Source organism: Diabrotica undecimpunctata, chromosome 7 (assembly GCF_040954645.1).
Source record: "Diabrotica undecimpunctata isolate CICGRU chromosome 7, icDiaUnde3, whole genome shotgun sequence".
NCBI lineage: Eukaryota > Metazoa > Arthropoda > Insecta > Coleoptera > Chrysomelidae > Diabrotica > Diabrotica undecimpunctata.
This window is the reverse complement of record NC_092809.1, coordinates 25222873-25238257: the sequence shown is the minus strand read 5'-3', so window position 1 is coordinate 25238257 and position 15385 is coordinate 25222873. Positions and strand designations below refer to the sequence as shown.

Below are 15385 nucleotides of genomic sequence, written 5' to 3'. Positions count from 1 at the left end.
TAACACCGATTTTATTTATCTTTCCAATCTGTAGATTACCTACGGAACTAAGTTGTTGTAATTTTATAGTTTACACAATAGTGTCCATTTAAAAATGAATAGAGGGAAGTTGCTTGTATTTGTTTAATAATAATCAATCATTTGAGAACAGAACTTTTTATGAATGCAATAAACACTATTGATTTATTTTTAGTCCAAATTGTAATAAAAGTGTTAAAAACAATAACCGTTTCATATTTGGCTGATTACGATTCTGACAACTGTGAGATCTAACTAAAATGTCATGCAATGATTCGGGACATTCTTAAAATCCTATACATCAAAATTAATGACGGGCTGAAAAAAAGGTTTGGTTTGAACTAGATATATGTAAATAACTTTATGCATTATACATACCATACTAATCTTATTATTTATCGGGGATGTAGAATTTGTCTATGGTTTTATAGAATTTATTTCTTATTCCGCTATCATAGGCAGATTCAAAATCTATGAAAAGGTGATAGGTGTCGCTGTTGAATTCGTTGGTTATTTTCAGTATTTGTTTTGGCACAAACATCTGGTTCGTTGTTGATCGACTATGCCTAAAACCACTTTGATATTCTCCAAGAAACAGCTTGTATAGTCCGTCCTAGAAAGTATCCGGAATTTTATATTTTTCCTAATTTTAATAGATTTCTTTTTTGTAACATTTTAAGACAAAAGTAATGCATCAAGTAGGTTGTGCCGATAATAGGTTATGGACAAAATCGCATGACAACACCATCTGTCAAATATTGTTGTTTGTAAGGAGACTTAAGATTTGTGAAATAATGTCGCAGGTAGAAAAAAGAAAAGTGGTGGAATATTTGTATAAAAAGGGTGTGCAAAACGGTTAAAAATTAGTGCAATTGACTGAACTCGGAAAAAGTGCAGTGTATGAGACAATAAAGAGGATAAAAAATGGCGTAGATATGAGACATAGACCAGTTTGGGGTAGACCGCGTAAGATTCGCGGAAACTATTTAAATGCTTTAGTGGCTTTAGGACGACAAAATCCGCGCCTAGGGTTTCGAAAATTAGCGAACAGGTTTGGAAATCAACGAAGAATAAAAGTGTGCCCAGAAACTGTCCGCATGTCACTGAAAAAGCAAGGCTACATATCAAGGAATCCAAAAAAAAATCGAATGGTGCGAATCATCTAAAAGCCCTATCAAGAGAAAATATTACTGTTCAAATTTTCAAATTTCCTACTTAAATAATGGTTTGGGGAGCAATACCTCAGCGTGGTGCTACACCTCTCTGTATAGTTAATGGTACTGTTGACAGTGCGAAATATTGTGACATCCTAAATGGTTTTCTTCTTGAAACGGCTCATGTTTTATATCCAGGGGGGTGGCGTTTTCAGCAAGATAATGCAAGGTGCCATACTTCTGCTTATACTCAAGCTTGGATGCAAGAACACGAATTGGCAAAAATTCCATGGCCAGCAGCATCTCCAGATTTTAGCCCCATTGAAAACATAGGGGGACTGATGAAGATTGAAGTGGAACAAGCAGCGTTACGAGATAAAGAAGGTTTGATTCGGTCAGTTTTACAGACCTGGAACACAATTACCGAAAATTATAGCCTTGACCTAGTTTCAGGTGTACCTGGACGTTTAGTTAAGTGTTTAGATTTAAATGGAGGTTGTATAAGTAAATGAGATGAATTATTTGTTGAAATTTTATATTTCAAGTGATAGAAGTAAATACTGTAAAATTATAATTCTGCTTTCTTTTTTCCGGATACTTTCTAGACGGACTATATATAGTGTACCATTAACCAAATGTGTCAGGCAGCGTCATCTCCGCTGTAATTTTTCGTGTTCGTTCTGAGCTCGTATTTCTCTCTTACCTTTTTCCAGCTTTTTCATCGTCTTCAATACAATAATTCAATACAGTTTTATTTTTTTTTCTGTATGGGAGATAATTATTAGTTACTTAAAAAATATGTGAGTAAATAAAGTTATGTAATTTTAGCTGCATATTCAGTTTGTCATTTGGATTTTATATATCTTTGGTTTTTTGTCTTAATATTTTAGTTTTGGAGAAATTACGACCTTCTTGCCGAACGGTATTGCAAAAGCAAGTAATAAAGATTTCCTGACAACAGTCGGAGGCAAAGCAAAAACATTTTCAACGCCAATCGAATTTGATCTGGATTCCAATGGAAAATTTACAGAAAATATTCCGAAAATTTATAATAGTTCACAACCTTTATGTCAATTATATACAGGTCACAAATGTAGAAGACAATTAAGTGGAAAATTTGTATTTGTGCAGCCTCCATACTCGCAAAAGGATATTGAAGATAAACTTGAAGCTGCATTTTTGGTTATTTCGCAATCAAAGTAAGTATTTTTTTTAAACGGAAAAAGTTAATAACAAAACAACAAAAAAGGTTCTTATTACAGAAAATTCATTTAAGTTTTCTCCATATAAGATAAATGAACCACCAAACGTTTTAACCTAAAACATAAAATAAAACAAAAGACTCAAGGGACTACCTGTATCTTACACCGCGTAAGAGAGGTCAACTCTCAAAAAATTGCTACTAATTACTATCGTTGCTTCATAATTCCCTAATGCTCATGCATATTTTTAGTCACCAAGCTTGTGGTATCCTTTGATATATTCCTCATTTGATCCTCCTTCATCATCCTTTCTTCAACATCATCCTTCAAAATCAGATTTTGTAATGACTTTATGTATCTTTTCTATATCGTAGGAACGTTATCTTTTACGAGCCATTTTCAATTTTTAAAGCCAGTAACAGTCGCGGAGAGATATGTGAGAACTTTAAGGAGACTGAGGAGTTATGTAACCTTGTGTTTGTCACAAACTTTTACACAAAATTCGTATTCCTGGTACACAATGACGTGTATCGGTATTCTCTTTAGGGATAACTTCATCATTAGAGACATTTACAAGTTATCCTACCCCTTCAAGCACCCCTTACAAGGGGTGCTTGAAACCACCTCTGCTTTGAGAAATTCTGTAATAAATTTTGGCACACACGTAGTCATTCCCGATTAAAATTCTTGAAATAGACGTTTTCGGAGTTCCAAGATCAACGAACAACGATCTTCTTCAATAACAAGTTCGATATGTACCAGTGTTGTTTTATTAAGGAGTCGTCAGAACAAGGGTTTGTTATAGATAACAATAGATTAATACTATTGTAAGAATTAATATTAAACTCAACAGTCTTCCGGATTGATCCGCGTCGATTATCATTGAGCCGAGCTTTGGACATCGTCTTTGATATCTTCTTCAGGGTTTCCGGGGTGTCAGTCTCCCGAGTCCCCAGACACTACTACACGGAACAGAGGACGATTCGTTTATACCATCGATGGTGACGTGGTTTGGGTGGAGGTTGGCGTGGGGGTTAGCGTGGGGATTGGCACGGAGATTGCCGCAAACATTTCTGACAGTAGGATTTTGATTGGCGGGTGGAGTGGACGATATTTTCGTTATGAGACGTCTCCTCGTCGAAGGTAATCGTATGCCGTCATCTCTTTTATTGAGACAATTTGGCCTTTTTTCAATTTCTATGGTTTCTCGGAAAATTCTTGGTTTATAGGAGCGGGTGAGGGCTATGGTTCTGGAGTTTTCAAAATCAAGTTTCTAACCTGTATGAAGATGGTGTTGAACTAGAGCTGAAATTATGTCGAAATTGCGAATAGAAATGTAATGTTCATAAATCCTATTTTGGATTCTACGATTTGTTTGGCCTATATAGGATCGGAAGCAGTCTGCACAAGGAATTTCATAAACTCCGTATTGTTCATTTGAAATTTTGTCTTTGATTGATCGGACAAGAGATGAGTTTTTGTTGGAGGATAAATATTGACTTTATTCCTCTTTAGTTAAGAATTTTGTCGATTTTATCAGTGACACCTTTGATGTAAGGAAGAAAAGCTTTCGTATGATGAGGGTCATTAGGTTGAGATTGAGTGGGAGATTTATGTCTGTGGATGCTCCTATTGATGTGATTTTCACGGTACCCGTTTTGGATGAGGGCTTGTTTTAAACTAAAGAGCTCAGTGGGTCTACTTGCATCATCGCAAAAGCATATTGATCGGGAAACAAAGGTATTAACGACTGAATTAATTTGTGAAGGTGGATGATGAAGGTTGGCATGCAAGTAACGATTGGTATGGGTGGGTTTTCGATAAACAGAGTGATGAAAACCTTGGGATTGGTTTTTCTTTATGATAAAGTCGAGAAACGGTTTCCACCTCCATCGTGAGCTGGATACCAAACCCAGATGGGTTTGAAAAGACACCAAAGCATCTCTTGCCATGGGGTCAAATGACGAATGTATCGTCAACCTATCGTAGCCAACATGTGGGTTTGAGCATTGATATAGATAGTTCTCGGTTCTCGAAGTCTTCCATAAAGATATTGTCAATTAGTGGAGATAGTGGGGAGCCCATTAGGGCTGTAGGGGCATTTGTCTGTAGAATTGATTTTGGAAGATGAAATAAGTGTTGGACATACAACGTTTAATGATAGATAAGTGGTCTTGCTGGATACTGTATTAAGTTTTCAGAATGTTTGGAGTTTCGTCTATAGGAATGTTTGTAAAGAGTGAAACGATATCGAAACTTACTAGAATGTGTGACGGTAAGATCGGGTTTTGTTTTTAGAAGTTCTATGAAATGAAAAGAATTTTTGACGAAGGATGAAGCATTTTCGGCGAAAGGTTGTAGGGTTTTGGCCAAGTACTTGGCCAATGGTTGTGTAGGGTAGTTGTATGCACTGACAATGGGAAATAGAGGAATATCAAGTGTGTGAATTTTGGATAGGCCATATATTAGAGGTAATCTTTCTCCTTTCACAAGGAATTAGAGATTGTTTTATGTCAACGGAAGAGAGGTTTTATTGATAATGGTTTTTGTTGTTTTCTCCAGATATGTTGTTGGATTATTAGCAATTGGTCTGTGGTCTGGAGTATAATGAGATTTGAGAGTTTATTAATATAAGAAGAAGTGTTTAGGATGACAGTGGCATTGCCTTTATCTGCGGGAAGAATGACTAGATTTGGATTTGACTCAAGTTCTTTCAGGGTTTATTTCTGGGATGGGCCAATGGTTGTGTAGGGTAGTTGTATGCACTGACAATGGGAAATAGAGGAATATCGAGTGTGTGAGTTTTGGATAGGCCATATATTAGAGGTAATCTGGAAGTCTTTTCACAAGGAATTAGAGATTGTTTTATGTCAACGGAAGAGAGGTTTTATTGATAATGGCTTTTGTTGTTTTTTCCAGATATGTTGTTGGATTATTAGCAATTGGTCTGTGGTCTGGAGTATAATGAGATTTGAGAGTTTATTAATATAAGAAGAAGTGTTTAGGATGACGGTGGCATTGCCTTTATCTGCGGGAAGAATGACTAGATTTGGATTTGACTCAAGTTCTTTCAGGGTTTATTTCTCGGATGGGCTAATATTCGGAGTAGGGTGCTTTGAGTTTCTAATAACTGTAGCGATGTCTTGTCTAGTTATTTCAGCATCTTCGGAAGGTAAACTGAAGATGGTTTCTTCAGTCTGATAGATGATTGTCTCAATTGGAATGTGACTTGGGGTAACAGAGTATTTGAAATCTTTTGCTAAAGCTTGAGTGGCAATGGTCGAAATAGGAGTATCAGAAAAATTATGAACCACTGTAGTTGGTTTCAAAGTTGTGGTTTTTGGAATTTGTTCGGCAATTAGATGCGCTAGTTTGCTCTTCTGAGTTTCAGTTCTTAGATTCGAAAGTGTTTAGGGCTGTCTGTGTGTTGATGGTCGAAACTGTCCCGTCATACTATTATAAGAATTAATATTATTTAACAGTCTTCCGGGTTGAACCGCGTCGATTATAAAGCTCTGCGCAATGATATTCGAATAGTTACAAACTATTTTTACATGAAATATGTTGGTGAAAATACCGTGCATCATCTAGTACACATCAAAGAAAAGGGACAGAGAATGTAGTAGTACTAGATCGGCTTCCATTTGATAACGTATATGTATATGTTAAAACCTAAATCTATATTTCCATGTAGTGACATAAATCGACCTGGTAGATTTGGGTATTATTTAAAAGCTTGTCGATGTGCTTCTAAGATTGCGAATCAAACTCGGAACTTTTGATTAGTAGTTAAATACCCTTTCGTTTGAACTAACAGGCTACATTAATACGATAAACGTTTTCAAGACGCTCTTTTTTATTTGTGTTATTGTATAAAGTTGTTTTTATTTTTAGCGACATATCACCAATTTGCAACAAATTCGCCGAACCCAGTGTATGTTTTTCGGCTTTCCCTTTGTGTCTCGATCGTGAACAGATCGACGACTACCAAACACAACATTTCCAGGAATTAAGTCATTTGGGAAGCGAAAATAAACAGAAATTCAAAAATATTCGAGCAAAACTCACAAATGCGCTTCGGAGAATATGCAAGGACGAATGTATACTGTTGGAGAATGAACTTTGCAGTAAAGAATACAGTATTGCGAAAAGGCATCTGGTTATAAGTAAATATTCCCATCTCTTTATAATTATCAAATATGTAATTTGAGCTATGAATGTATATATATATATATATATATATATATATATATATATATATATATATATATATATATATATATACTTGCAAGCAAAAAATCGACTCATTCATTTGATGAATTTTTGTTTATGCTTGGTAATTTTATGTTGTGTTACTTTGAAATAAAACATCTAATGCAAAAAATATTGTCTATTATAGAGCTTCCAAAAAAGAAATTGTTTTATGCAAATTGGCTACGTATTGTAAAATTTGCCTACTTCTGTACGGCATAGAGAATGCAACAAACATTGTAACGGGCATGTTCTTGTTCTACGCATGTAGACCTCTACGAATTTGCAGGGCGGTTGTCTCACTCGCTTTTCAAACGTTGACGTGTGTGTACACTTCGAAGTGCAGTAAGTGAATATTTTACAAATGGATACTTCACCAGCGATCTCGGCCCAAGTAATTGTATTATTACGAGGGGGCTATAGTCAGATGACTGTCGTCCGTCGCCTACTTATGACGCAGTCTCAACGGCTTACCGTTCGTACCAGGAGACCAGTAGCTACAGTCCACGGTCAGGTTTGGGTCGGCTACCTACAACGATAGAGAGGAATGATCGATTCATTGTCCTGAGTGCCTTGCGCAATAGGCACCCGATAGGAGTTGAGCTTCAAGAATTCTGGAGTAACGTTAGACCGTCAATCAGTGGATAGTTAGGAGAATACTTAAGGCCGCCACTTTGATCTCCAGACGAGCTAACACAGGGCCCAAATTGAACGTCAGAATCTCGACTTGACTCTCGACAAAACACAGTTTACCCGAGAGCACCTTAATTGGGACCTTGGCCAATGGAGCAGAGTTTTATGCTCTGATGAGAGTCAAATGTCCTTGTTGTGCTGCAGTGTTGAAACAGTGAGCTATGGAGATGTTTCGTGTATGTTTTTGGGGTGGTTTATCTTTAGAAGAAAAAACAGAGCTCTTGTTCGTGGTCGGTGGAAAGGCTTGACAGCGGATCGTAATATTACGGATATTCTCCAAGTCCATGTTTTTCCTTACGGCGGCTACATAGGCGACGGCTTTATGCTAATGCATGACAAACCTTGATGTCACACAGCGCAGATTGCGAAAGATTATCTGACCAACACCAATATAACAACAATGAACTAGCCTCCATTGAATTCATATATGAATCCCATCGAGCACCTATAGGATAAGCTCAACCGCAGAGTTCGGGTCAGTAAAGCCAGCGCAATGGCGAAGCTAAAAATTGCATTAGATGAAGAGTAGGAAGCGATTTCTCAGGAATTAGTCAGAAAACTTAAAAAGGTCCTAAGAGATCGCATGGAGGCAGATGAGGAAATATTCAGAATTAATTTTGATTTTTATGTTAATTTACAGAGACTTGCCAAACAGTGTAGTCAAAAAATATAACTTATTTTACTTTTGAATTTTTTTGCTCGCAAGTATATAAAAAAATTTAGTTAGTGAAGTAAGATGAAAAAATGAGATGATGAAATAATTAGAGTAATCGCAAAGACTATCTGAAGAAGAGCACATATTCGTAATTAGATGCTCTCAATTTTAATTGTATCCTCATTGAGATTATGAATTTAATTTGATTAATTATTACAAAATTATTTTACAACCTAGAATTTAAACTTACCGTGAGCTAAATAGAAAACTTTTCTGTTCAGTAAGATGTCAAAATATATTACCATAAAAAAACAACTTTAAAACGACTAAATCGCAAAACGGTCACGTTATTTCCTCTATTCCTGTTGAATCGTTGGAAGTGGACAAACAAACAAAACTTGTACTAAAAAACCTTGTACTATAAGGACTGTATTATGTGTATGTCATTATAATTTTTATCTTAGAATCGACAGCTTATTTTTTATATACTGGTTGTGTATAAAGTGTACTTTATACACAACCAGAACCACGACCTGTCCTTATTGGATTATTTTTAATAACATTATTACTCTCACAATTATTTTATGCAATACAAAATGCACCTTGTTTTATACCTGAGTCTTTTAGTATTTTTTTAAGTTAGTTTTCTATCTTAGTTATGAGGCACTAGAACGCAGATGACAAGCACTTTTTGGACATTAATAAGTGACTCCAAAAACACATGGTGTCCATCCACGAGACCTGTACGAATTGGTACAGGATACCACAATTCTGGAATGGGTATCACGAATAAATGGAAGATACAATTTTCCGCAATACGGAGTATTTTGACAGACTGCTTTCAGTGGAAAAATGACCTTTTCCACTATTTGACGAATTATTAAGATGGAGTGTGTCGGTGCGTTCTTCCGAAACTCATGTTATTCTTCACATATAGGTATCATGCGCTTTTGAGTTTTCAGCTGTAATTTTGGTGAAAATTTTTACATTGTTTTAGCAATGATATTCGTCTATAGGTTGCTGTATCATTTTTTTTTTCGATATCAATCTACATATTCGAGTATGCGTGTTTTGCATACTCTTGATATCTATCTTATCTTCAATTGTTTCATTAAAAATTTTTGTTATTTCCTCTATCCCACTTGGTTCTCCATATTTAGTTTATTCGTTTATTCTGATTGTGCTTTTATCAGCTCGTGTGTTTGAGTAACTGATCTAAAGTATCTGTGCATTATTTAATAATCAATAAAAATTGTGGAAAGGCGCCATTTTTAAAATAATTTTAGGTGAGACTATATGGCAAGTAATACTTCGTAGTATGAAATCTAATTTACAATTCTACAGCATAATGAGTTTTATTTAAACAACGTCAAGATATTCATTTCAAATATTATTATTAGTTAAACAATTAGCGCAAAATATTTGCTAAACCATACACCTTAAATTCAAAGGTGTATTCAATATACCAAAGAAATCCAATGCAAAAGAATGTTCAGAACATCAAACAATATCTTTAATGAGCCATCTACTAAAGATATTTCTATAAAAGTCTATCAAAAGTTTGATTCAGATATTAGTGATACACAGATGGGGTTCAGAAAGGAATTAAGTACTCGAGAAGCTATCTTCGGTTTCAACGTTCTTACACAAAGATGCTTAGACGTTAATCAGGAAGTAGATGCATGTTTTATCGATTTTAAAAAAGCGTTTGACAGAGTACGCCATGATAAGCTAAAAGACATTCTTGAAAGAAAGGACATAGATAATAAAGATCTGCGAATAATTCTCAATCTATATTTGAATCAGAAAGCTAACATCAAAATAGAAAATGAGATATCATAAGCAATAGAAATACGTAGAGGAGTACGACAGGGATGCATTTTGTCACCGCTGCTATTTAATATTTATAGTGAAAGCATCTGCCAGGAAACCCTTTTGCAAGCAAACGAAGGAATCGTAATCAATGGAGAGGTTGTAAATAATATTCGATACGCAGACGACACTGTACTAGTTGCAAGAACAGTAGAAGAATTACAACGATTACTTACAAATATAAATATTGCCTGCAACAATTATGGTATAAGTATCAATATCAAAAAACTAAGTATATGGTCTTCAGTAAGAACATGACACAACCAGCACATATTAGTATAAACGGCATTCAAATTGAAAAAGTATCAAGTTACAAATACTGGGGTACTTCAATAAACGAAACTGGAGACCAAAACAATGAAATAAAAAGACGTATCGAAATTGACAGGGCCACTTTCATAAAGATGAGGAAATTGTTCTGCAACAGAGATATAAGCATCCGTCTCCGATTAAGAATGCTAAGAGGCTACGTATTTAACACGCTATTATACGGTGTAGAGGCCTGGACTCTCAAGCAGAACAATATAAAAAATATTGAAAGTTTCAATATGTGGTGCTACCGTCGAATGCTGAAGATAAGTTGGGTTGAAAGAGTTACAAATTTTGAAGTAATGCGAAGGATAGGAAAAGACCCAGAAATTTTGTCAACGATCAAACGAAGAAAACTCGAATGTCTGGTTCACCTGATGAGAGGACATAAAAACGCATTGCTTCAAAATATAATGCAAGGAAAAATAAAAGGAAAACGGAATCCAGGCCGTAGAAGAATGTCATGGCTGCGTAATTTGAGAGAGTGGTTTGGCTGTACCACTAATGAACTCTTTAGGTCAGCTGTAAACAAAGTCAGGATAGCCTTGATGATAGGAGTGGCACAAGAAGAAGAAGAAGACACCTTAAATTAATAGGTATCTAAGTAACTGAACTAAAATATCTGTTATAGTTTTATGACGTTTAAGCGATGTGAGCATTAAAAATGACGGACGGGTGACATTTTCTAAAATAATTTAAAATAGGATCATATGCCATGGAATATTTTAGCTCATTTCAAGAAAGGTTTAACGATAGCTACATGATTAAAAAGGTTTGCTTCATAATACATTTTAACAGTTAACTATTAAAATTTTGAACTGGTATGAATTCAGTTCAGTTGATACCTGTTAAGTTCAGTTATTCAAAAAGATATTAATTTTAATTTATGATTCGGAAAGTATATTTCGGCAATTGTTTAACTAATAGTATAATACTTTAAATGAATATTTTCATTAGAGTACAATAATCAGAAAAAGTAACAAAGATCTTATGCTTTTTACGAAATATTGAGAGAAATTAATTTTTCGTATATTCAGACAAAACAAAATGTACGTTAACTAGAGACAGCTGCTCCTCCAAATATTTTTCAAGTAGTTCTTCTTTGATCTTTACCTTTATAGAATTTTCCAATGTGCTCTATTATTTCGTCTGCTGTTCAATCGTGTTTTCTATTATTATTTTGAATTCCTCAATTTTGTATTGTTTGATTTAATGACCTAGCGAATAGAATATATAGAATAGAATAGAATAATAGCGACAAAAATAAACGAACGAATATCTCTGCAAGAGGAACAGCAAGGATTTCGGACAGGAAGATCATGCACGGATGCAGTTTTTGTAATAAGACAAATAAAAGAAAAGTCGCTGGAATACAACAAACCAGCATATATGTGTCTGATAGATTTGAAGAAAGCGTTTGATAGAGTGAGAATTCGGGATGCGATACATTTATTATATGAAAAGGGAATATCTCTGGATTTAGTAAAAACCATTGAGAATATATATATAAAGATAACATAGCTATGGTAAGATGTAAAGGAAAACTATCGCAACCTATAAATATGAAACTGGCATTAGACAAGGAGATTCGCTGAGCCCATTAATATTTAATCTGATAATGGATGAAATTATAAGGAAAGTTAAAAAAGAAGAGGATATAGAATGGGAGAAAAGGAAATAAGGATAATATGCTACGCCGACGACGCCATAATAACAGCCGAAAATGAAGATGACCTACAAAGATTAATTAAAGAATTCGAAGATACGGCGCTCATATACATACAACATGGAGATCTCAACAGAGAAAACTAAAGCGATAGTGATATCAGCGGAACCGAGAAGATGTAAACTAGTCGTAAATAACAAAATAATTGAACAAGTGATGGAAACTGAATACTTGGGAATAAAACTGTCAAGCTACGGAAAAGTGGAAGAAGAAGTACAAAAACAAGTGAACATGGCAAACAGAGCAGCAGGATGTCTCAACAACACAATCTGGAGAAACAAATACCTCACAACGGAAACGAAAACCAGGATATATAAATCAACAATAAGACCGATAATGACGTACACAGCGGAAACAAGAGCAGATACGGCGAAAACACAAAGACTACTGGACACAACAGAAATGAAAGTCTTACGAAAAATAACAAACCAAACTCTGACAGAGTAAGAAGTGAGGAAATACGAGCGAGATGTGGTATAGAGGAAATAAACGCGTGGACCAAAAGAAGAAAAGTGGAATGGAATCAACACATCGAAAGAATGACAGAAAATAGAATAGTACGAATAGCAAGGGACAAATCGCCAAATGGAAGAAGATCATTGGGACGACCGAGGAAAAGATGGTCAGACAACGTCAATTGAGGTTAAAAACCGAAGTAAAACAGGCATTTTGCCTATTTATAAAGTAGGAAGAAGAAGAAGAAGAAGAAGATTTAATGACCTAAACGCGTGGTTCATCTTTTGACTAACTGCTCTGATTGTAGATCGTTTTTCTCCACTGTTCTCTCAAGGATAGAAATATATCAATAGGAAAGATTATGTATCGATTGTTAATAAATTCATCATATTTTTTTTTATTTTAGACTTGTACTCTAATAACATTCTACATAATAACAACTATTCAAGTTTGATAGTTTTTTAATTTTAAAATTAGATTATAATATATAATCCAAATTTAAACCGGTTATTTAAAATTGTCGAATTGAAATCTAAACTTAAACTATCTAAACAAACAGTCACAAAGAATTAATAACTTCCTTTTAACTTTTTGTAACTACATAATTTCTCACAGCTGTCAAGATGTATTTATTCCTACTATGTTGCGAACGTTTATTCAAAAATAATTTCCTCAAAGATAAAAGAAAAAAAGTAGTAAATTCATTTATTGTATTAAAAGTAGACGAGGTCAAGGAGACATTAAAAGATATTTTTATAACTAATATAGAAGTTAGTAGTTTTGTCTATTACACCAAAAAACCGCTGTATATGGTTTTATGATACACCATATATTATATGCGAATGATATAAGCTTTTCTAATATATTCTGATGTTTGCTATCTAGGTCAAATTATGGAGTTGGAAGTTTGTGAGCAGTTACCTTCAGAAAATGACATCAGCTCCAAACATTGCCTGACATTGGGAGTTGGAGAACTAAATGTAAACAGAGGTAAATATTGTAATATAAATAAATTATATAATATAGAAATAAGAAATTTAAATATATTTAAATTAAACTGGTGCCACCTACTTCGATGTGTTGTTCAGAGTGTTCTTAATTCAAACCTCCGCGAAACGAACTATTTAAATGCAGTAGTTTACTATCAAAAACTTATGACAACTGGTGGGCCGATGGATGTGTAGTAGATGAAGGCAAGATATGCGACTTACGACTTCATGTCACTTATTCATTGATTTATACCTGAAAGCTGTTGAGATGCTAGAAAAACCGAAATATTAATAAACAGCCCACAAAATCGGAAATATGTCTATGCAATATACAATGCTTGAAAAAGCTTATTAGATCAGTTACTGAGGGTTTTTACCTCCGAATTCTTTATAAATGAATCGATTCATTTGAAATTTTGTGTGTTGGTAAATAATTACTCAAGGAACAAAAGTTATATAGTGCCGATTGCGCTTCTACCCTGGGAGTGTTTGCCACCCCTTTTCGAGGGTGGAAATTTTTTCACTCAAAATAACCACGCTATTAGATAGAAGAACAAATTTCAAACAAAAAATGTACTAAACTTTTTTTCGCTAGATCAATACTTTTTGAGTTATTCGCTGTTGAAAAGTGTCATCTTTCGTTAAAAAAAAACATGTTTTTCAAAGGATTTTTAAGAATAGCTCTGAAACTAAAAGTTTTATCAAAAAAAGTGTAACGACTAAAATTAAAGCTCATAAAAAAACAAAAAGATTGGCTTTTTAATGAATATTTTCAGTTTAATATTAACTGAGTTATGGCTGTTCAAAGAAGGTTTGTTTTTGTTTTTGTCTTTCAATACGAGTATTTAACGTTAAATAACGGAAAACGGGTACATTTTTTGACAAAAACTCATATAATATTTTTAAAAGAGCTTAAAAAGACCTTTAAAATGAGTGGTAGTAAAAGTCCTTTGCGCCAACTGTATAAAATGAGATACGATCAAAAAAACGATGGGTTTCTCAAATTTTTGTAAAAAAAACGCAATAAAACAAACGTCATGTTCACTAGGATTGAAATAAATTGTTTTCCTTATAGAATTCACTTTATTTTAGTGTTTTTTGTATGATCCAAAAGTTTAGACACTTTAGAATACCCAGTTTTTGAAAAAGGTATGATTACTTTTTTTTTTTTGTAAATATTAAAAAAAATATCTTTTTTTATAATAACTTCAAAACTATAAAAGATACGTAAAAGATGACAAAATACAAAAAAATAGGTTTTTTTCAACAAAAATTTTCATTTTTTAATTTCTTCGTAGCTTAAAAAATAACGTAGATATAGTTGGCTGAAGTTTGCTTTATAGCGCATAACCCACTGGTCTCCGACCCTTTGACCCTTCACCCTTTAAACATGAAGGACTTTAGAATGTTTTAACATTCCTATACTTATAGCCCGTTAAATTACCTGTAAAATCGTTTTTTTATGCATGTTGTAGCATCAAAATTAACCGAGTTATTGTAAAAAAACCAATAGTACTTTTTAGAATAAATTTTGGAACATGAAAAAATTTTATAATTTGGAGCATTGGAGCATTTCGATGGAACTAATAGACAGTTAAATTAAGTTAAAAATAGTTAAAAATATTTTTTAATTCATTTTTGACAAAGGGGGTGGTTGAGAGGGTTGAAATGTTGAAATTATAATAAAATGAAAAAATGAAAAAGAAATTAATTTTTGTTTAATAAAATGCACTCAAGAAATGTTTTAGACCAATAAAAATATATTAAATTAATTTTTTAAAAAAGGGGTTGGTTGTAAATTTTTATTTGTAATTAAATACATAATTGAAATGTCTCAAGCTGCTACGACTTTTTTTCATATTATTTTTATAAAAAGTATTAGCTTTTAAGGGTTTTAAAGGGTTGAAAATTGTGAATAATTAATTTTCATATTAGAGAACACATTACAATATTTACCTTATGCGAATAAACAAGATTTAAGTGCATAAAATAATTAAATCCGTGTTTTTCCCAGTTTCTTCAATAAGGGGTAGTTTTCACCCCTTAAGAACAAAAAGCGT

The 15385-nt window shown here is 33.7% G+C and overlaps 1 protein-coding gene across 3 annotated transcripts in view; it reads left to right on the top strand.

Annotated features, from left to right (window-relative positions):
* The window catches only part of LOC140445087 (tyrosine-protein kinase transmembrane receptor Ror-like), a 275808-nt gene that overhangs the window by 201662 nt on the left and 58761 nt on the right, over window positions 1-15385 (top strand). For all 3 annotated transcript variants that reach the window (XR_011951364.1, XM_072536902.1, XM_072536901.1), the window contains exons 6-8: window positions 2063-2371; window positions 6269-6540; window positions 13222-13326. Coding sequence is in view for 2 of the 3 variants with exons in the window: in XM_072536902.1 (XP_072393003.1) it covers window positions 2063-2371; window positions 6269-6540; window positions 13222-13326 (686 nt within the window). In the remaining variant the exon portion in view is untranslated. The remainder of the gene's footprint in view (window positions 1-2062; window positions 2372-6268; window positions 6541-13221; window positions 13327-15385) is intronic.